At 41.7% G+C, this 24,382-nt stretch overlaps 1 protein-coding gene across 1 annotated transcript in view; it reads left to right on the plus strand.

Moving 5' to 3' along the window:
- Positions 1–24,382, plus strand: part of LOC144762718 (uncharacterized) — a 186,055-nt gene that overhangs the window by 80,640 nt on the left and 81,033 nt on the right. The window contains exons 13-15 of the mRNA XM_078647967.1: positions 5,750–5,839; positions 11,816–11,887; positions 19,613–19,702. Of these exons, the coding sequence (XP_078504093.1) occupies positions 5,750–5,839; positions 11,816–11,887; positions 19,613–19,702 (252 nt within the window). The remainder of the gene's footprint in view (positions 1–5,749; positions 5,840–11,815; positions 11,888–19,612; positions 19,703–24,382) is intronic.

The raw sequence follows: 24,382 nt of genomic DNA on the forward strand, positions 1-24,382 counted from the left end.
TACATAGAGGGCGCTCTTTTCCTTTCAGTAGGTGTTCCGTGCGCAAACAGGAAAAGTGTGCTCTTTTATGAAGGGACAGCGGCGAACTTGTGGTGCAGTGGGGGCAGCACATTCAAGTGAAATACAGAGTAGCTGTTTAAACGTTGCTCCCTGTTTCACTATGCAGGTGGCAACCCACCTGCACTTTTAAGAGGGATTATATATCCCTTTGTAGAGAGCCCCTTGAAGGCGGGTGCCTTGCAAGGGGTTGACTGGGAGGGGCCCTTAGGAGAGTGCGCCACTGTTTTGTGGTGCACTTTCAGTGTGCCTCCTGACAGCTTCTTTGCCTTTGCGTCTGTGTACATAATGCGGCATCGGTGCACAGATAAAGAGATTCCCTCATTTGCATGGGGTCCACACCCCAATACACATGAGGGATCGCCCTCTAGAGATAGCACTGTCGCGACATGTACGCAGGTATTATGGAAGGAACCGAACAAGCATCTGCAGCCCCTTATGAAATACCAAATTGCCCTGGGGGTGCACAAAGCGTGTGTGCAAGCCCGTTGCACCAAGGGGCTGCTTTATGTAACACGGCTCATGGTAGTAATAATCCAAAACCGATAAATATATATGCAGATAAGCATTTAGTTTCCCACAATTGAATTAAGCTGCTAAATTAACTTAAAAAACACAGAGTAGTCAAATTCAGAGAGCATGGAACACAGCAAAGACCTGAGTTTGACAGAACAGCATAAACGAAATATAAGCAATTATTGCAAAGGTCCCAAAGTGTTTAACAATGAAAAATTCTGATTGAGCATATATAAGTAAAGTATTAACAATTGTGGAGGAGAAAGAACTGTATCTTTGCCCCAAAACTAAGGTAAAATGTTGTTAGGAGGTATATGGGAGGACTATTGAGGGGAACAGGAGGGAAGGTAAGAAACGCATAGAATAGGTGTGAACAGGGCTTTAAGTGGGACGAAAAATCTGGGGGGTCTCTCATAGGGGTGTGATTGCCGTAATTAAGGGCGTGGCTTAAAACACTTAAGCTAAAAATCTGTGCTCAGCATAGTGTGCTGCCCCACTGGTATTTTGCTGCTTCTGTCCATTCATCCAGATATATAACACAACAAGTAGCATTACACCTACAACAAGCCAGGACTATTGACATTGTCAATGGTTGTAAATTGCATAAGATGAATCACCAACAACTATGACTTTGTTGTATATAATATTGAAAATGCTACTGATCTTGTGGGTGAGGTTGTGGCGTAAGTCTAGAGCTGCCGACTTTAGAGCTGAGAAAGTGGGTTCAAGCCTGACGTCGGCTCAATATCCTCTGATTCAACAAATGAATATGTCCTTGTGTAATGTAACTGGTACTCATGTGGTACTCATGTTTAGTTTAGTTTATTTGATTCAGTTCTCTTGCGAGAACAACACATTTTTAGCAATAAAATTACAATTTTGGTTTTAAAATTATCTATCTAATACAATTTTAAAAATGATTTAAAAAAGTTATACGCTTTGATACACACAAAGTCATTGGGTGGAGCGTTGCAAAGGGTAATCAAATTCTGAACAGAATTTATATTACATTTGATTTTGATCGGTGTTATGTATCTGTTCCTGGCAGCGACAATAGTCGGATTTGGACAGGCAAAGAGAACATGTTCTAGATCTTGCACCCCACCTTTACATAAGTCACAGAGGTTAGACCCTCTTTCTTTTGGCAACCATTTAATAGTGTATGATCTTAGGGGTAGTATCCCAAGTCGTAGTAGAATATTACTTCGCCTGACTCCATGATTTAGATTAAAAAAAACATATTGTTGGTTTTTTTTAAAACGATTGTGTCCGCGTACTAATTGTATGTTGAGATGACAGAGCAATATTGCTTGCGAGGGCCATTGCTTAACCTGGGGGTAAGATGCTTCAGTCATAGTTTCAGTTGGGCTGGTGACCAAGATTTTAGCATATCCAAAGTCACAGATGATAATTTGAAAGCTCTGCATACGTTTTTTAAAAACACATACTTCGGAGAGTCTGGGTCAAATGTTTCAGTTTTTAACAGAGCTCGTGAAGTTCCTTGATCAGCATGGACCAGGTTATATGCCCATCTAATTATATTTGTGATCCCTCTGGAAAAAGAGCTGACTTATGATAGTTCGAGCCGGAGAGCTTGAACCAGCACAGCTTGCGGCATCCTGGTTAGTTTCCGCAGGATTTTCCCTTCTTTGATATCAATTTGTTTCCATTCATTGATTGGAATATGTTCTATTGCATATGATAGAACGGCTGGAATTTTAGAGCTATAGACCTGTAACAAAGAAGAGAAGTGTCTTTGACCGGTGGAGGTATATAATCTTTGGAGGGCTCCTAGATGGACGTCTGCTTTTAGACCCATTTTTTGCAAGTGAGGCGGGTTGTGCAGGGACTGGGTGAAAATTCTCCCGAGATATATATATTCTTTTACAATTTCTTGTGGATTTCCTCCTAGTGTCCAGTTATATTTGACATGATTCTTCTTTCCTGTGAATGGTACTATTTTTGTTTTGGTGACATTTGGGATTAAATGATTTTCTCCAGTATATTTGGTAAGTGCCAACAGATTTCTTTGGAGCCCAAATGGGGTCAGGTCTAGAATCACTACGTCATCTGCGTACATCAAACAGTGGATTTTAAAATTTGCAATTTTAGGTGGAAAATTATTTACCTGATTAAGGTTTTCCGGTAGGTCGCTCAGATATAAGGAAAACAGCAAGGGAGCTAATAGGCATCCTTGACGCAGACCATTTAAAATTGGTATTGGACTTGTAAGGCCCTTCTCTCTCCCCATTTGGACTTGGCACCATGTCCCAGAGTGCAATGAGATTATTAGGTGAAGAAGATTTTGAGGGATTCCCATTTGCTGCAGTTATTTCCAAAGTTTGTCTTGGTCAACCCTATCAAATGCGGTCGTAAAATCAACGAAGGCTGCATACACTGCCTGCGACTTTCTGATCACGTATTTTTTTAGTAGTGTTTGGAGTACTGCGATGTAATCTGTCACCAAATGTTTGGATCTAAACCCGGCTTGATTAAGTGGAATAGAGCCGGTAGAGAAGGCCCACTCTTTTAGATGGTCTAGAACAGCAGCGGCAAAAATCTTCCCGGTTGCGTCCAGAAGAGCGATCTGGCAGTAATTGCTTGGGAGCAGCCTGGAGCCTTTCTTGTGTATTGGAATAACAATGCTTCCTTTCCAGGACTTTGTTTTTTTTCCTGTTCTATATATGTATTTAAAGAGGCATGCTAAAAGCTGACTCCATTCCTTTGGGTTAGTTTTTTAGGACCCTAATTAGAATTTGGTCTGGACCCATTGCAGCCGATGGTCTTGCCTTTTTATGTAGTATGTGAGGTATGAAAGTTCCTATTTTTTGCCTTAGTGTAATGGCAGTGTTTATCGTGGAATATCTTATTGGGCAGAGGATTATCTAGAAAATTCCCTAGTGTGTCATTGTAGATCAGGTTACTTGGTAGCGCATTTCGAAAGCGTTCTTTTACGCTTTTAGAGGGAAAGCGTTGTTTATGGGACATTTAACATGACAGATACAGAAGGTGTTTAACTTTGTCTGTTGAAATAACTTCACAGCATGCTAATGACAATTCTTTTGTTGTTTAACATTTTTAGAAAAGAACCCCTGACGAAGAGCCAGTCAGGCCCGAAATACATTGGGTCAAGCTTTTTCACAGTTGCTAAATGTACTGGGAATTTCGACATGCTGTATACAATAAAAATCATGGAACATTGATTAAACTGGCTTACGATGATTCTTTCATCTTACATGGTGTGTTGCATCCTGGGACTGACATTACCCATATCAGCGATGGCTATGTTATTTGCAGTACATTGCCAGTGTGTGCTAACATGTCCCTCAAGCTCTTTATTTTTCTGTGGGAGATCACGAGTTTAGGCATAGACAAATTTCCACTATTCGGAATACGCCAGTGTTTCTGGATAATTTGGGAGGCCAGATTAGAAGCTACGCTATAGGTTGTGATACAGATAGGTTGTGATTCTTGATTTTTCTGTATAGAGCGTGTTTACAGCAGGGCATCTCTATGGTTGTTTATGGTTGGTTAATGCTCATTTTTTAGTTTGGGCCACCATTCATCTGGGTAGTTCCTGGTTATCAATTTTTCAGTTAGTTGTTCTGCTTGTTTCCTGCAGTCTTTTTGTTCAGTACAATACCTGATACTCAGGAACTGTCCGAATGGTAGATTCTCTTTTAAATGCCTGGGGTGAAAGCTATCAAATTAAAGGAAGCAGTTTTTTGTTGTGGGTTTCAAATGTGCGTTGGTCTTCAAAGTGCCGTTTTATACAAAAATATTCAGATCCAAAAATACTAACTCCTTTTTTTCCACACTACAAAAAAAGATCTCTTCGAGAAATTACTCCACACAGGTTCATGCAAATCTCACAACACTAATGATGTTTAGCAGTCAGCTCAGTGGTGGCCAACCAAATAAACCTCACTTTCTATGGCCACTAAATGAGGACTGTAAGTTGTCCAGAGGACACCCAAATCACTCCTGGAGCCTTTAATCTCCAATTCATGTCTTTTAGCACATTAACTCTCTTCCAGAGACGTGTGCTCATTTCACTTTCCCTTCGTTTTAATTCCTTTCTCTTTAAAAAAGTACAACCTACTGTTCACCTTTGAACTTTATAATGGAGATATTTTGAAAACAATTACCATCCCTGGCCACAAGATGTCCTAGTTTCCAAAAAGTTGGGAATTGAGAGACGAAAATATCTGTAAGTTATGGTTTCACGACCCTTTCAATTATGTTTTCATAACCTTTTGTCAGCTTCTTCACTCAAAAAAAACATCAGATCACATTCCCCAAATTGAGTGTGCACTTTTGTAAAAAGAACAGCCTTTTTACAAAACTGCAGATTTTGCGACTTTTTTGCAAAATGCAAAATCCTGGAGGGTCTGGTTGAGTATTTCAAAAGTTTATAAACTTCAAATATTGTTTCAGCAAGGTAGCAAAAGCCACTGACCCATCCTTTACATAGAGGACTATTTACAATGCATATTTTACAAGATAGTCTTCCTATTAGAGGTCACTTCAGGAAGAACATTTGAAGAGATTGATTAGTGACAAAATCAGCGACACAAATAGAGTGTGGACAGATTATTGTGTCAAAAACATTGAGGACAAGAATATCAAGTAGGTAAGTGCAACTAGGTAAATGTAAATTTACTATTCTTAACTCCAGATCTACGTACCTTGAAGATTTATATATATCGTCAAGGTACATATATGAGGAGTTATATGTAGCAAAACTTTACTTACCCCTAGAAACTGATGGACATGATATTCTTGTCCTCTATATTTTTCAGATGATATTCTGTCCCACAATATATGTGATTCTGATATTTTGTCCAAATGCAAGCACTTTCAGGTCAGGCGTGTACAAAGAAGTGCCATATGAACATAACTCCATGTATAGGTACCATAGTGATATCTTCATCTTAAAGAAGTGTAGGTGTTAGAATAATAATAAGTCATCTAAATTACATTTTATATACTTAATTATCAATATTTTAGTTAATAGTTTTTCTACTATATTATGGTAGCGCAATATTACATTTGTTATATTCTGACAAACAAAGTTAGGGGTGTTTATTTGTGGGCATTGAGGAAGTGTGGGTCTCATTACTAAAGGCTGCGCTAGGCTTGATCTTGTCTGAAATCCCTTTTGTCTTCTCGTCAGCTTCCTGTATTGCCTCCTGGAACCACTATGAGACAGAGAAACTTCTCAATGTTATACAACCCCACACACCATATTGCTGGGAGAAGATTGGTAAGGGTATTTTAATGGATATAAAGATGCTGTGTATCTGAGCCTTTCAGTAGCCATCCTTGAATGTTATTTGCAGTTCTCTTACATTGAATCTTTCCTAAGTACAATCTCATCTCCCAACCCTTGCTTCCAATCCATAACTAAACAGTCCAGTCTCTACACAATCCCTTTTCTATAATTTCTTGTCAGCCTATAATACCGCACCATGTCACTAAGATTTCCTACCAGTATTTACCCTTTTCCTCTTTTGCATATTTAGTAGGTCAGAAACCGCTTCGTTTCTGCTTCCTTAATCATCTCTCCCAATGCATTCCTCACTTCCCCTACCAACCATTGTAGAGTGAATAAGTTTAGTAAAAGTGACCGCTTCTGATGGTGATTTTACAATGCCTTTGATCAGTGTGGTGCCTGATAAGGCTTGTGATCAAACTCAGTACACCTCCATTTGCCCAGAACAGGCTAGAATTTCATAGGTACCGCAGAAAGAAAAAAGGGATCTCAAGGAAAATCAAGTCAACAGGGTCATTAGACAGGTTTGCAGTCGACCTTGCCATAAACCCCTCAAGGACCTTGTAGGAGGGCTCGATATGTTTTGGCGAACTTAATTTACCAAATGAACATTTTACGATTTATATGCACATGCTCCTCATACTCTTCATGAGACTGTATTGGGTACATAATATTGCCAGTTAAAAGACATTATGTTTGTGTTTGATCTCAATGACATCAACACTACCAACATCCTCGACAGCATGAACAACATCTGACTAACCCAAATCGTTCATGACCCCATGCACACCGCAGGCCTCACACTAGACCCAATCTTCATCTCCAGTGACTGCATCAGGTACAGCCACACCACAGAACTCACCTGGACTGACCGCTCCATCATTCACTTCACCATCACCAGCTCACGGACTGCTGACCCAGTCTGCCCAATCCCCCCACTACAGCTGAAGCAAAGTCTTAAAGGACACATGGATCAATACCCTCAACACCACCCACCTCATGTCCTCCAACAACCTAGACCAGAACGTCAGAAACTGCACCAACAGCTTCGCTCCCATTGGCAACAACCCACAGAAAGTTCACTAAGTATGCTTGCTGGAACACTGAAGACCTCCGAACAAATAAACAACAGCGTAAACAACTGGAAAGGAAATGTGCACCAGCAAGGACACAACCAACAAGACCAGCTTCAACACAACCCTCAACCTCTACTTCAGACAGTTTGAGAGAATTGAAGAAAAAAGCCTTATCCTCATTCATTGAATCAAGCACTAATAACAGCAAACAACTCTTCAACAGTGTCAAAGAATGCTCCAACCCCTCAGCTGCAACAAACAACAATACCCCCGCACAGGAATTCTGCAACATCCTTGCAACGTCTACAAATACTTTAAACGCTAGCCCAAGGCCACTGACTTCTTTAAGCAAAACAACAACCTCGCTACCACAACAGACATCCGACTAACTGAATGGGGACAGCTCCCCCTACTGGACACTGCCTCCATCATGAACTCGGTCCATTCAGGGACCCCAACTGGCTTTTGCCCTCACCTCATCTTTAACCTAGGCGAAGCCAGAATAACGAATTTCCAATTAATATACAAGAAGAATTTTGATTTCATTAAAGACAATTTGGGTTTACACTATGCAATGACCTTCTATTGCTGCAGCAAAATGCAGCCATTTAAAGACCAATAATACATCATAAAGCAATAGAATGTCCAGACAATATGTATATCCAGGGCACTCAGTCATCATCATCTTTAAGCTGCGACACAACAGGACAACATCTTCATTTTCGGGCAAGCTTTATAATAAGTTGTCTGCAAAGTAAAAAAAAAATCTTTATTTCAGCCTTTGAGGTCATAAAAGCACAAATAAAAAGTACTGACATTGTAATGCACATGCACTTTATATCCGGGGAATTTAAATGCGTGAATTGTACTGTACTTTTGTTTGTGCAAAAAAAAATAGAATTCAAAATTAATTCACAAGTACTTGATGCTATAACACTATCAATTATAAACCTGTTAACAAACTCTGATAATACCTTTATCCTAGTCATTCTTTTTGTTTTAATTTTTTTTTTTTTCTCCTCGTAGGGTGAGGAGGAAGGGATAATGTTAGCCTCTGAAGGCTACCATTTTGCAAGTTTAAAGCCATCCAGTGGCCACAGGTCTTAAATAACATTTTGCAAACGTATTCGCATTAGATCAATCTGCTACTTTTAAAATATTTGTTAGCAAACTACCTGCCCAGAAAACCTTACTAGTCATTGCACCTCTTGAGGAATAGGCACCATATCTGGAAAGGTCTACTCCTACCTCACTTATTACTACTCTCGCCCAACTAGCTAAAGTAGCTGTGTAGACTGCCTTATAGGGTTTGACGTAATACAGTAACTCACCATCTGCCCTAAACTCCAGCACCTTACTCTCATACGATCTCATACATTTTACCACACATAGCTTTTCACACTCATGGAAAAAAAGGATAAAAAAACATGCTCAGACATTATTTTAGTCCTTTTCCATATGTTACAATGTACCCCTTCAGGAGAATAGAATCTATTTGAAGTCTCCAACGCTTTAACGTCGGAAACCCTTCTAAAAGAAATTAGACGAAATAAAGTTGCTAACTTCAGAAAGAGGAGAGACCTCTTGGCAGACTACGTAGTGGCTCCCACCAAACACTTATCACAAGGCAGCACAACAGAGGCATTCAAGGAGCTGCTCTCAGATGGATCGCCTCTCCTCACCAGAAGAATGCAAAAAGTAATTTTACCCTTCACCTTCGAACCAAAGAAATCATCTGTGGACTAGAATCCTCGGTCATCCCCACCCTTTATAAAATTTATATGACACCTCTGCCCAGCATCATAAAAAACCCATGGACTGGTATCATATGGTACGCTGATGACACACAACCCATTCTCTCCCTCTACGAAGACACCACCAACACCAAGACTAACTTCCACAACTGCATTACAAACATTGCCAAATAGATGAACGACAACTGCCTGAAGCTTAACACAGACAAGATAGAGGGACAGATCTTTGGAAACAAAAGCTCCCCCTTGGATGCATCCTGGTGGCCCTCTTAACTCAGACCCCCAATGACCATGCTACAAACTGACTACAGACCATGCATAACACAGAAGGCAGACTCGCCATGGATCTCTCTAGACAAACCCACATCACCCCCTACCTCAGGGAAATCCACTGGCTCCCTGTACAGAAAAGATGCTGGGTATCAAGCTCCTGGCCCACGCATACAAGGCCCTACACAACTGCGCACCCACCTACTTGAACCATCGCCTGAACTTCCATCAGCCCACCAGACATCTCCGCTCCACTTCCGTCGCTAACCTTCAACCCCGCATCTGATGTAGCAGATGCAGAGGTCGCTCCTTCTCCCACCTAGCAAGGACGACATGGAATGACCTACCCCATTATCTCCGGACCTCCCCATCTGTTCCAGAGTTCTGAAGAGATGGTGAGCCCCTGAAGACCTGGCTATTCAGCTAATCAACTGGACCCTGCCATCGGCTGTATACCCTCACGGGTGGCAAGAAGTGCTCTACAAATCTACTGATTGATTGATGCTGAGAGGCCGTATGGAGTGAATGCCTGTTTTCGTGGCAACAGATTTGAAGGGAATCTATGTCTAGCTAATTTGAGGAACATCAAAGTAAATATATTGATGCACCCTGTATGAACGTTTGTTGTTTTTATTCCTTAGTATAGTCATTGAAAGAGTGTGCCTAGAAATAACCATTAGCAAAAATAAATTTTCTATACATGTTATCAAATTCTCAAGATTTTTATATTCAGCTACTGTTCCAGTAGTTGGACACTTTTCTGATTAATATAATTATTAGAAGTCTCCCTGGAATACTGATACTGGATCAGCTAGTCCAAGGCAGTAGAATGGTCACACTAAGTATTCTTATTTGCCTGTGTTCCAGGTTCAGTGAAGGTCTGGAAGCCAGCAGTTGCAATTGGCCTTTTGGCCTTCCTATAGGGGTGCTAATAGATGTATTTGCCACATGCTCAGTAGTAAATATTCCTGTTCTCCTTGTCTTAACCCCTCAGTCAATTAATGGGTTATGCTCTCAGTACATGGTATTAACTAATGTTGGGTGTATAGAGTGGGTAACATAAATGAAATATAAAAACAGAGAGAGCCCCAATAGGGCAAATCACTCTGTTTGAAAAAACTGCCCTCACTCACATACCAAGGTATGTGACATGCTTCATCATCGGGCCTGCTTACAATACGCCCTGGATTATCCCCACACAGGGCGGAGCATAAGGGAGGGGGAAAATATAATAAATTTCTCTTAACACGACATATAGTCAGGACAAGTGGACAAAGACAACACGTAACACATAAATTGGTGAAAGTCGTGCAAACACCAAGTGATCACAACCGAGAAGTGCTACAAAAAGTGCAGTATGGGGAGTGATTAAAACTGATTAAAGGTGTCAACCAGAACACAACCTTTATTAAACTTTTCTTGACACCCCTACCAGGATTAAAAAATGAAAGAGGATGGGAAAAAGCCTCAAAGAGATAATTAGGAACCTCAAGGCTTCCCTCCTACCACTGCCAGAGTCAACATGTTTCGACTGCTCTGTGTGTGCCTGTAAGGTCACTCCGGTCTTCTTCAGGACCGTCGCATTCGGTGCCACTCTGGGTTCCTCCGTACTTCGGATAATGGTACCCCAAGGGTGAGGTAGGTCTAATCGATCCGTACCTCTCCTATATTGTGTGTGGAGATTGTCCCCTCAAATGCGGGAGAACATTCACGAGTTTATATCTATTACAAACTCTCGGTTGTGATCACTTGGTGTTTGCACGACTTTCACCAATTTATGTGTTACGTGTTGTCTTTGTCCACTTGTCCTGACTATATGTCGTGTTCAGAGAAATTTATTATTTTTTCCCCCTCCCTTATGCTCCGTCCTTTGTGGGGATACACCAGGGCGTATTGTAAGCAGGCCCGATGATGAAGCATGTCACATACCTTGGTATGTGAATGAGGGCAGTTTTTTCAAACAGAGTGATTTGCCCTATTGGGGCTCTCTCTGTTTGTATATTTCATTTATGTTACCCACTCTATACACCCCTCATGTGCGTACACTTGAAGTTCTTGGGGGTCTGGGGTGGTAGAGTATAAACTGATTTGACCCTCGCCCCTCTTCTGTGTTTGAATATTAACTAATGTTAACAAACTTTGCAGTGGGCAATAGTGGATAATACCTTAAAATCAGCTCTAGATGAGAACTCTCAGGGCACTCTTAATCATTAGTGAACCCACGAATATGGGCAGTGAGATCAGAGTGCAATTTCAAAAAAGAATAAAGATGCATGAGTGTAGTATCAATAAATAGCACACACTGCATAGCCCAGGCTAATGCTTAGGAAAACATGCCTCACTTTGCACATGTCAAGATATACCTCACCTTTCTCTGCAAAATTATGTGACTTTCATTAATCTTACAAATTTACAGTTGTTGTTTTGAATTAGTATATTTCACTAGGATCCACCTGTTTCCATTGGCTATGTACCGGCCCAGTCCCTTACATACTAACAAGGTGAACATGTATCCTTGCTGCCAGAAAAATACTTTATACAGTCTATTTATACTCATGGAATGTCTATAGGCAAACTAGCGAAATACACTGCTCTGACACAGGAGCTCTTTAAAGCCTTTAAACCCTTAAGGGTACCATGGCTAATGATATGACTTTACAGCTAAATAATATTGTCAGCTCCTTTGTCACATAATTTACTAGGTTGCTGGCAACAAACTCTGTGTGATCATGGTCCGACTTAAACTTGGGTGCCACTAAAAGGTTTAATGAGAGTCTTTCATTGTGGTCATGGAGGGGGAGTTTGGTGTGGAAAGTGAAAATGGGTCTTAAAGTATGTTTTGCCTAATGCAATTTTTACTTTTACAGCAGCCACAGTGGTTCCCCACAGACACAATAATGAGCGAGAGCCGAAGCCTCCTACCTTATTCTGGCGAAAGGGTGAGACGGAACTTCAAAGGCAACCATGTGTTTGAGCATTTCCTTCACCATGTGTTTGAGTATTTTCTTTGCATCCGTACATTTTATTTTTTGGTTTTCTATCAATGTGTAGTCGAAAAAAACAGTCATTTCTTGCCATGGTACACAATCTGCTCTATCATACATTGTCTTATCTTACTGCCTCATTCCTCAATGGATTTTACCCAACAGTGATTACATCTTTATCTGCCACATGCATCAACATTTGGATTTGCGATTCCTAATGAGTGATTTTTAAGGATTTTCTATTTTGGAATCGCAAATCCCTATGCATGTAGGTATCTCAAAATAAATTAAGATTCCTTAACACTATCTAACAGCGATTTGCAAATTGTGAAACGCTATTAGGGAATGTTACTCCATTTATTCCTATGAGCCTACAGGCCCATAGGAATGAATGGAAATGCATTTGCAAATTGCGATTACCAAATTTGTCATCGCAAATTGCGAATGCAATTCCAAGGGTGCCAGGGGTCCTAAGGCCCCCCTGATGCACCCCCCATAAAAGGGAACAGTGCTCATGTGGCGCAAACACCTGCCCTAAGGGCATGTGTGTGCGCCACATCTCACTTTGAAAAATGCACTTTTGTGCATTTTTCAAAGAATGCGCAAATTACCATCAACTTGAAGTTGATGGTAATTAGCATTTCCTAAAGGCACACTTTGCCTTTAGGAAAGGGCTAATGCATCGCCTTTACGGATTTGCAAATTGACATTCCCTAAATGCATTAGCTATTTAGGTAATCGCAAAAAATTGCGATTACCTAATTTTCAAATGGGAATGAGTTCATGCATCAGAAAAGGCCGGTTTCCGGTCGCAAATGGGCCAAATCGCAGAATCAAACCGTTTGCGACTGGAAAAAAGGTTGTTGCATGTGGCCCAAAGTTCTTTGAGTTTTGGCATAACGTTGTCAAAGGTTTGTTAACTTCAAATGAATGCTGTTTCATCAAGGTTAATAAAGGCCACTAATTGATTCTTTACATAGATGACTATGTACAATGTATATTTCTGAAGACAGCATAGTTTATGCAATAGTACTATATACACAGAGCCAAAATGTATGAGGAAGGTTTTATGTGAAACACTGCTGATTCTTTCTTTTCTGATTCCAACATTACCAGCTAAACTAGGCATTCACACTCTCAATATAAAAGACACCACGATCTTACAGGTAAATTATAAATTCCAAGCAAACCTTTGAAGCTGTTTATCTCATCACCACCAGAAAGCAAGCTTTCTCTTAATGAAGTAGACCCAGACTGATGACTTGTACAAACTTCCCCTAGCTTTGTAAATGCATATTTAAAGGCAGCACCCATCTTAATGTCATTCACAAGTAGAAATATGGTGTCCTTTACATATATTTTACAAACAAGTGTATGAGAATTATGATGCCTTTTGTGATACAACGTTTGGAATACAACATTTTCAGAAATATATGCAGTTCATTTCATGCCCTCTGCCAGAGCCACCAAACTCTATCATCACTATTACCAAGATATACTGACTTAATTATATTCTTTTGACTCCTTAATGTTAAGACCAGGACATGGTATTGAAAGACCAGAAATGTGTAATGGACTAGGGGCCATATTATCAAGGAATGGCGATAACATTATCTCTGCTTTAGCGGCAGGAAACCACCGCTAAATCAGCGATAAGGGGCTTGATAATATGCCCTTGAGAATTCCCATAGAAGACCAGGTTCCGGTGTGAACCTGGGCTTCTATGGGAATTCACAAGGGCATATTATCAATCCCATTATTGCCGCTTTAGCTGCAGTTTCCTGCCGCTAAAGCGGCAATAATGTTATCGCCATTCCTTGATAATATGGCCCTAGATTGGTAGGAAGCTCGAGAATCAAGATTGCATTGAAGTACCAGAGAAGAAGCTCATTCCAATGTTTAAGCTTTGCACACAAAGCTGACATAATACATGGAACTACTCTGCCAGAGTAACTTTTAATGGATGATAAATATTCCTTGTTACATAAGAAACCTCCTCCAGCTCTGCTGACTTAGGCGCAGTCACTCGAGGAGCTTGTGGAATCCTGCAAGCTTCATAAGATGTCGCTGGACTACCAAGGTCTTACAGGTATGCTAGAGACATCTTAGGAAAAAACACACATGCGCACACCATGCAATGTGTATCTAGTCTGTAGACTTTTGAAAACTCCTCTTAGATTATCATACTCAGAAGACTCTAGTGACTATTAGAACTTCAAACATTCTGGATAAGTATGCCGGTGCAAGAGAACAACTGACATGAGATTCTGTCAGCTTCTTTAGATCACTACCTCTGAGATTCCCTAGACGCAATGTTGAATCATCAAAACCTGCAAAACTCAAAAGGACTTCATTATTTCCCAGGAAAGTTTTCCAAAGATGTATTTTGAACAGAGCGATACACAACCCAAAAGAAAGGGCCACACTGAGTGAATATTTGGCTAGCTGCTGTACCCGTATGTACCCAGGCATATATAAATATTTTTTTATGTATATCCATATATATATTGAGGATTGCGGTGAGTAGGCGGCTGCCTGACCCCACCAACATCCTTTTGAGACGATCATTTCCTGGTGTTATACTGTTTAAATTGAGCAGCGCATTTTATAATTTTTTTAAACTCAGCAGCGTTTTTAGAATGAATAGCGATTTTAAAAACATGTAAATTTGCCTATTTGCACACTTATACCTCTGTACCTTTTTGCTCCCGCCTCGGTCCCCGCAGCTGTGTGCTGTTTGTGTGGAGGGCGTGGAGACCGGGCACTAGAACGCGCAGGGCGTTCCCGGCAGCACATGGGGCGGAGCTGATCACAAGCTTCGCTCTCTACATAAATCATGTGTCAGCGCGCGCTCAGCGGGCGCGCCGATGGCGTGCCGAAGGTGCGCCTAAGGCACGCCCTTCTGCGCCCATCCGCGCCTGTCCCGCGCCCAGCGCTGGTCACTCTGCCCTAATCGACCCGATAGTATGCCGCAGATGGTCTAGAGACGGTCTCTTAGAACTGAGACCTTCAACAGTAGATAATCACACAAGGTACAACCCCGCGTTACCTCCGGACAGTTTCACCTGTTCAAACTGCCACTACTCCTTCCACCCCCCCTTCACCTCACTCATGTAAGTACACAAGAGAGAGACGCCTCTCCACTACGTGAACTGAAAGCCTGCCTAGTCAATTGTCGGTCCCTGCCCAAACATGCTAGCGACATCTGGCTTTCTCTCACATCGAACGCCTGGGATTTAATGTTCCTTACGGAAACATTGACGAAAGAAGCTTCCAATCCCGATATTGCTTTAGCAGTCCCCCCTGACTATCAATTTGTCGGGCTAAACAGACCCGGATTAAAGATAGGGGGAGGAATAGCTATTATCCTCAGATCCCACTGGAAAATCTCATCCAGAAAATTTGCTAATCTGGGATCTATTGAAGCTATGTACTTCAGTATCTAAGAGGCCTCTCTCCTTATTGGTGCAGGGGTGCTAATTTACAATCCTCCCAACACTCCCCCCACCCATACCACAGATTTATTTACAATCCTGGCGGATCTCTCTCTAAAACACCCCCATTTTACTGTCCTCGGAGACTTTAATCTACATGTAGACAACAGTAATTGTGCAAAGGCGTGCTCCCTAGTAGAGACTATGGCGGGCATTAACCTATTTCAGAATGTTGTGGGCCCCACACATACTGCTGGTCACACTTTAGACCTTATCTTCATGAACCTACCCGGCCTCTCTACCCTTGCCCCCCTCCCGGTGACATGGTCGGACCATTTTATTATCCCTTTTAAACTCAAATTCCCACCTACCACGACCTCCACCTGCAGGACAGAGAAGGTGGGAAGAAAGTGGCTCAAAGTAACTCTGGCACTAGCCGAGCTCAGTTGGCAACCCTCCACAAACATAAATGAGGACGTAGCAAACCTAAATCAATACTTCACCACGGCCATCGAGAGCATCGCTCCCCTCACTGTTCTCTCCTCAGCCAGAACCAAACCGTCTGCACCTTGGTTCTCCCAGCTGTTACGGGAAGAAAAAAGCAAATGTAAAAGGTTAGAACGCCTTTGGCGCCGCACCTACGATTCAGCTGCCAAAACAACCTATAGATTGGCGCTAAAAAAAATTCACAAAATCAAACAAAGTATTATGAAAAAATATTTCGCCAGCAAAATTAAATCCGCAGACAATTCAGCCAAGGTGCTCTTCCAAATTGTGAAAGATTTCACCAATCCTGCGGCCCTCTCGCACAAGAAAGAGCCTTGCCAAGAACTCTGTGATGGACTGTCAGATTTTTTCCATGAGAAAATTAATCTCATCTATGCTTCTTTTGATGTAGCGAATAGATCAGACACAGAGGTCATATCTCCTGTGCATCCTACTACTAAGGACATTAGGCTAAGCGCATTTAAAACTATACCTTAGACGCAGCATTGAACAAACTTCAGCTATGTAAATCGGGTTCACCTTTAGATCCCATGCCCGCTCAAGTCTTTTCTACAGTTGCCCCTGCGGTCGTACAACCCCTTGTAACAATATGGAACTCCTCTCTCCTATCAGGTCAGTTCCCGGAGACCTGGAAACAGGCCATCCTCATCCCCCTCCTGAAAAAACCAGAAGCAGACCCTACAGTACTCAGTAACTATCGCCCGATATCACTGCTTCCAAAACCAGCCAAAATCCTAGAAAAAATAGTCCAAGAACAACTCTCTGACTATTTAGAAAGCAATGATCTCCTACATGACTCACAATCCAGATTTAGGAAAGGGTATAGTACTGAGACAGCACTTTTAGAGGTGTCAGAGACCGTGCGGGTAAGTGTGGACAGGGGCGAGGTAGCCATGCTTGTGCTCCTCGACCTGTCCGCAGCTTTCGACACGGTATCCCATCCTCCTAAACAGACTCCTTGAGATGGGGATCTGTGACACCCTTTTAGCCTGGATTACCTCCTTTTTAACGGACCGTACACAACAAGTATGGTGCCGACCTTTCTGGTCTAAAGACAAGAAACCGCTTGGCTGCTGGGTGCCCCAAGGATCTGCTCTCAGTCCCCTTTTTTTCAACGTGCATGTCGCACCCCTAGCAAAGGTGATCGAGACATCTGGGGGGAATTTATTTTTTCCTTACTTTTAATGTTCTCCCTTCTTTTTAATTATTGTTGAATTATTGTTTTTAAACATTGCATTGTGTAATAAATTGTCCAGATTTTTTCATAAATTCATTTGTGTTTTGCCTCATAAGTACAGTATTTCCTTAGTCTATGTGTTTTTGGTTTTAATTATGTATTGAACGTTTGTCACTTGAATAAGGTGTCCCAAAGGGAATTTTTGCTTGACTAAATAGTCTTCTTGGTACCCCATCCCTTTGGCTGTGGGGTCCCTCTCTCTTTTATTAGAGGTTTAAAAGTTTTAGAACCTGTCTTTCCAATATTGTAGCCTGGATCACTTTGAACACGCTAAAACTTAATACGGACAAAACTGAGGTGCTTTTTTTTAATCAAGCAACCCCCATGCCACCTACCACCTGGTGGCCTGCGGAACTCAATCCGCCACCTTCCCCGGTAAAAGCGGCTCGCAATCTTGGAGTCCAATTCGACAACGAATTATCTTTTAAAACCCAGATCCAGAAAGTCACTTCGACATGTTTTCGTAAACTTACGCATGCTAAAAAAGATCTCCCCCTTTCTCCCCGTTGAGTCACTGAAGACAGTGACCCACGCCTTGATAACTTCGCACCTGGACTATGCGAACAGTCTGTATCTAGGACTTCCTGCCTACCTACTACACACGCAGCAGATCGTGCAGAACGCCGCAGCCAGGCTGATCTGTAAAGTCCCCTATCGCTACTCCATCTCGCCCCACCTTAGGAAGTTGCATTGGCTCCCTATCACTGCTCGCGTCAGATTCAAGGCCCTCGTACTAGTTTTCAGGGCTTTGAATGGTAAAGGCCCCAGATACCTTAGACATAGACTAAAATTAGTCCAATCGTCTCTCAACCTCAGATCTAACCACTTCCGGCTCCTACTCCCTCCCTGTTTCCGCCTTGCAAGGAAGGGTGGTAGAGCTTTTGCAGTGGTGGTATCTAAACTGTGGAACTCCCTACCCATCAGCCTCCGTCTCGTTGACATCGAATCTCAATTCAGGGGCAAATTAAAGACCTTTCTATTCTCTGGCTGCTAATTTTCCCTCCATCTGCTCTCAATCCTCAGCGCCGGGACACCCCCGTTGGGGGTAGCCGTGCGCTCAACAAATGTCAATAATAATAATAATAATATATATATGCTCTGTACCAAACCCCGGGAGAGGTGGGGATCGTGAAAGACTACTTAGACAAAAAGAAGCTTAATTTATCATGTTACTTGATACGAGGTCCCCTAATGGGTAAATGCTTTTGATGAATTACACCACTTTTTGTAACATGATATCTGAATGAATTGGTTTGATTTAGTGTGTTTGATCCAGTTTCAATTTCTTTGATTCTATCTGAAAATATTACTGACAAATGGGCTTTACATATTAATGATGAAATTATATGTAGGATTTGATGTTTATATCGAACAACTCTTGATTCAGGTTCCCCATTTGGGCTTTTTAGCCGACGATTGTTTTTTAATCAGAATACATTAATCTTTTTAAGTTTTTGTTAATATTACTTTGTTTTGCACTATAGTTAGCACTTACATTAATCACAACCTAGTACTGCTATTATGATTTGACTATAGGAAATTTGGGGATATGAAATGTGCAATGTATTGGCAACTCTTTACTTTTCTTTGAAATGCACTTGCATTTGAGCAATCTTTATATATATTTTATATATATTTTTCAACTTAACAACACTACTGTTATGATAGTGGAGCACTATGCTCTCTTCATTTGTTAAGTTACATCAGGTATGGAGAAATACTATTTGCTCGACTAAACTGATCATTTGTCAATATTTTGAAACTGTGATAGACTTATATTTTAAGTTTATTGTTTGCTTAGAGCACTATGCTGTAACTTCTTTCCTCCCCACTGCGGTATCTTACTGCAGTAAAATTTCCATTTCATATATCAGGTCTACATTGTTGTGTACCCTTGCGACCTGTTTCTTTAGGCGCATAGGCTTTTATTTTGTATATATTGTTTCCACCTACTCCTATCGCGTCATGTGACCAAGCTCCGTTCGTGGAGCGAAACGTCGTCAGGGAGAGCACTTGCTCTGGTAATACTGCAATAAATTTCTGCACTGCTACACTATATGGTGTTTTGGCGTCTCTTACTTGATCCATAAGTGAGAGGAAAGGTGACGAAGAGAAGGAGGTCCGTGCCTGTTTATGACCGCAGCCATCGGCGGTCGGGATTCCTTTGATATATATATATATATATATATATATATATATATATATATATATATATATATATATATATATATGTGTGTGTGTGTGTGTATTACTTGATTATATACACTTAATACATATATATGTTTAAGCACTGCAGATGTGTATTTAGAATAAAAACTCCATGCTTATTTATATATACTTCTCAACATTTTGGTTATGTTTTTGTTATAAAATGGTAGGACAATATCCATAATTTGAGATCCTCAAATCCAAAGTTGTGGGCAGAGCAGGATCGTGAGCCTCAGTAGTGGAGGCTGGAGTTGGCCTTAATCTTTGCTGAAATCATTTTTGGATTTTTTACAGCTTCCTGTATGCCTTTCTAGACACCACATGAGACACTGGAGTTTTTCATTGATTTTGGGCATCCCACATCATAGTGCTGGAAGAGTATGGGTAAGTGAAAAAGTATTTTAATGGAGGAATAGGGGCCAGGTATTTGGGTGTTTCAGTTGCCCTCCATGCATGTTCTCTAAAATTGGATCCACTATAAATGTTATTTACCACACCCTGCTCCCAATCCATAACTAACCTCACCAGCCTCTATACAAAGCTGTTCCTAGCATTTCTCATCAACCAATAATACCTCTAAACCTTAGATGATCTTCTTAGTATCTCCACTTGTTGCACTGTCGTTAAGCCCACTTCACTGTTCGACTATGCTTCTTTTCTGGCAAATTATTTCTCCTTTCCTCTTCTTTCCCCTTATGTCTGGATTAGACGTCACTCATCTTTTAGCTTCCCCATTTCATTTTCTGGCACTTCCTCCCACACCTACCTAACCTACAAATACAGTGTAAATAAGTTCAATAGGTATAGATCTTCATACACATTGGATATTTTTTGGCTTGCTCGTTTTAACCATATCCGTATTTCTACATTTACATGCACACGCTTTTCATATAATTCATGAGATTGAATCAGGTAGATAAGCTTGCCATTTAAAGGAGCATGTGACCACCTTCTAAAACGCGGGCACTGCTAAAAACTTTGATGAAGGTTTTTCATTATGGGTATGGTGTTATGTGGATAATGGAAGTGGGCCTTGGAGAACGTTTTACCTCATGCCATTCTTTACCACTTCAGCAGCCACACTGGCCCACTACAGAGGCAATTATGAGGCAGAACAATAGCTTGCTACTTTACTCTGGTGAAAGGGGAAGTGACACATGATTTTAAAGGCCATCAGTTTTTTTGAGTATTTTCTTTGTCTCAGTACATTTTATCTACTTGGCTTCTAGCAATGGTGGATGGTCTACAAAGCAAATCTTATCCCTTGCCCTCGGCCCCCGTCTAAAGAAAACTGTACAACCTCTTCTTTACAGCATCCTAATCTTATTGGCCTCTGGGTTTTGAAATTACTGTTTCTGAAGGTTTATCAATGGCAAATGAATGCTGTTTTTTCAAGGATTAATAAAGACCACAATCAATTATTTACATAAATGAATATTTACAATGCACAATTAGCAAGACAGTCTGTCTCTCATCCTTTCTTTAACTCCTCCAAACTATCCCACACTCCCTTCACATCCCTTTTCTGCACCTTCGCTGAGTAAACTAATTTATCAAATCACAACCACTTTTCAAGGTGAGTTTGCAACTATTCTGCCATTGATACAGAGATTATATTTATTTCTACTTGCTGGATCTGCAGAACGTATATATATCCCCATCACCATTTACAAGTGCCTAAGACCTCATCTGACAGTTGTAATGATCACAGTCCAAAATAAAAGTACACCCTTTGTGCCCTGCAGTCACCTCATAACATTTTGCAGTTTTTAGTAAATAGTGACCGCAGTTTTGACATAACTATGTTTGTCAGTCCAATGGGGAGTGCTAATCCTATTTCAGACACAAATTCATTGCTTGATGTTTGCGGAGCGCTTGCCCTCCCAGCCTTCTTGGTATAGGACGTCACCAGAACCCCTCTATAGCATATCGGACTAGATTACATGTTACCTTTTATGTAGTTTTTATTTTACGTATTTAGTTTGGGGTAATACACTTGAAAAAGATTGATTTCAAACAGACAAATGTTTATTGACAATAGTAAATAAAATATTGGATTATACTGTTTAGTTGCCTGCAGTGAAATGGAAAGTAATCAGTGATTATGATGAATATGGAATTTTATTAAAACAACACTGTCTGTTAGTAAACACATTCTTCTGTCGAGTGCTGTTGTGTCAGTGCCCCGATTGGATCCAATCAAGCCTTGGCGACAGCAACCCACGCAGAAAGTAAAGAAATGCTTCGGTGCAGACCAGCAAGGTCTGAGGGACTCACCACACGGTGGGGAGTCAGAGCATGTGTGGAGCAACCAGGGAAGCCCAAGGAAAAGTAGAGTCACCTTCACAGGGACCCACCAGTCGAAGGACCAGGGATCGCGAAGGAGCCTCAAGCGGAAATGCAAGAAGCGGGCTCACGGAACACTCTTGCAGTGTAGTCCCCCACAATCTTCGGTAAAGATGGTGCTCGGGTTTGGGCTACAAGTAACCCAAAGCACAACTTCAAGAGATGTCGAGAAGTTAATGCACTAGCAAATGTGCACAGTGTCCAGTAGTTTTGGTTCCACATCACTCGTGTGGGCTGCGGGTCTCAGCTTTGCTGGAGACTCGGATATGCCTCTGAGAAGTCTGGAAATCCTTTTACTGTGCTACAGGTACTTTGGAGTCCGTCGGGAGCTTCGGAGATGCAGACCGTCAAATGCTTCATTGGTGCCATTGGGTAGTCACTCCTTGACCCCAAGGGAGATTTCTTCCGTCCTCTAGTCTTTAGTAGAGCATCGAAGTTCCAGGATTCAGTTGTAGAGTTTCATCAAGGGTTATCTAAAGTCCTTTTGCCAGGGGTTTCTTACTTATAACTAAGAAAGGAGTTGGACTAACTTTAGGGACCCGCCTATGGGAGGGTTTGGAAAGAGGGGTGGCTACACCCATTTCCTTTGTCCAGCCCCTGCAACTGGTTTGAACTGGGCTATGCACAGGGACACCAAATGTGCCCCCAATGCAGACTTCAACGCACTCTCTGAGTGCACCCACCCAGCCCCATACACTAAAGCCTGTCTGGGAGGTGGTTACACCTCCCTGTGACAGGAAACCTATTGTCCAGGCCTCCCCTGCCCATGTTTCGGTCAGGAGCAGTAGGCCAGACTCATGTCTGTGGCTGCAGCATCCATTTGGTGATGCCAGGGCTCTTTAAACTTGTTAATGGTTAGACCGGTGTGTACATGTCTCTCCCTCTAGAAGGGTGGAATTCTACCCCCACTGCCAGAACTGGCAGGGAGGAGTAGGATTCCAAAGTGTTTGACACCAAACACGACATGTTTCTGTGCAGCCAACCAAAAGTTAGCATTTGCTGCGAGGTTATAATGCAATTAAGTGTATATGGTCAGGCTGCATCACAGAACAGCCCCAGAGAATAAATTCCAAAGGCTGCAGAGGGGCCCTGCTCATGCATGGGCACCCTCTCACATGAAACTAAGGACCCTGCCTTAAGGATTGATAAGGCCTGCCATTGGGGTGACTGATAAATTTCTATGTATCGTCCTATCTCTTTGTTACCTCTTTATAGGCAAACTGTTGGAGAGACATGTCAACATCCATCTTTCGACCTATTTGGAGTCCACCAACTGTTTGGACTATTCCCAATCTGGTTTTCGGCCAAAGTACAGTACTGAACTGGCCCTGCTGAAGGTAACTGATGATATAAGAATACTGGCGGATGCAGGTCAGGCAGTAATTTTGGTACTGCTTGACCTATCCGCCGCATTCGATACAATATCTCATCAAATCCTAGTGGACCGATTACACTCTATAGGGGTCCAGAATTCAGCCTTGAGCTGGATACAGAACTTTCTAACTGATAGGACACAAATTGTGAATGTGGGCCCTTTCCAATCTAAGATCAGTCATGTCACAAAAGGAGTGCCACAGGGCTCCTGTCTTAGCCCGTCTTTATTTAATGTTTACGTGGCCCCTTTAGCTGCGTTGCTTAGGAAAATTGGATTCCTCCCAATTTCCTATGCAGATGATACGCAACTAATCTTCACTTACAACAAATACACCCTTGATGTTCAGAATGTATTCTCTGAAGGCATGAAAACAATAACCATTTGGATGAAGAGGAATTTTCTACAATTAAATACAGGGAAAACAGAGATCATGCTTTTTAAGGATGCCATATCTAGATGGTCTCCTGGATGGTGGCCTGAAGAATTGGGTGCAGCCCCTACCCCAAAGACAGTGGTGGAAAAACCTTGGGGTGCTAGTAAACAGAGATCTCAATCTGAAGGGTCACATTGCAACAGTTAAAAGATCTTGTTTTTATGCGCTGTCTGCTTCGGAAGATTTTCCACTTTCTTCCTATGAGTAGGCGCAAAACATTAATCCATGCACTGGTTCTTAGTCGCTTGGATTACAGTAATGTTCTATTAGTATCTGCCAAGGACTCTGATTTACAAAGTTTACAGGTTGTGCAGAACACTGCTGCACGCCTGGTGACCAGCGCCCCTTACCGTGCCCCTTCTCTTCCTCTCCTTCACAGCCTACATTGGCTTCCAATTCGTATGAGAGTCCATTTTAAAGTGTGCTGCTTGGTGTTCAAAGGTCTCAATTTGATGGGCCCTACATACTTAACTGAAAAATGTGTCAAATACACCCCAACGCGTTCACTCCGATCTGAAGGGAAGAGCTTGCTCACCATCCCTCGTATTAAGCAAACTAGATTAGGAGGAAAATCCTTGTCTTATATAGCCCCTAAACTGTGGAATCAACTGCCCTTGGACCTTCGTCAAGAAGCTAATTACTTGAAATCCAGGAAAGAACTCAAGACTCAGCTCTTTTCACCTCTAATGCTGCCACTGTGTTGTGTTTACCAGTTGTCCTTAGCGCGGAGATACCCCATTTGGGGTGAGTCAGGCGCTTTATAAATGTAATAAATAAAATAAAAATATGTGCAGTGATTTAAGGTAGATATAGGTAACCTATATCTTAGTAAGGGGTGCATGCACCACCTTACCCAGGCTGCAGTAGCAGTCCTGTGGTGTCATTTTGGAAGGCTTCCCAGGGGTGGCAT

This window comes from Lissotriton helveticus, chromosome 6 (assembly GCF_964261635.1).
Source record: "Lissotriton helveticus chromosome 6, aLisHel1.1, whole genome shotgun sequence".
Taxonomy (NCBI): Eukaryota; Metazoa; Chordata; class Amphibia; order Caudata; family Salamandridae; genus Lissotriton; species Lissotriton helveticus.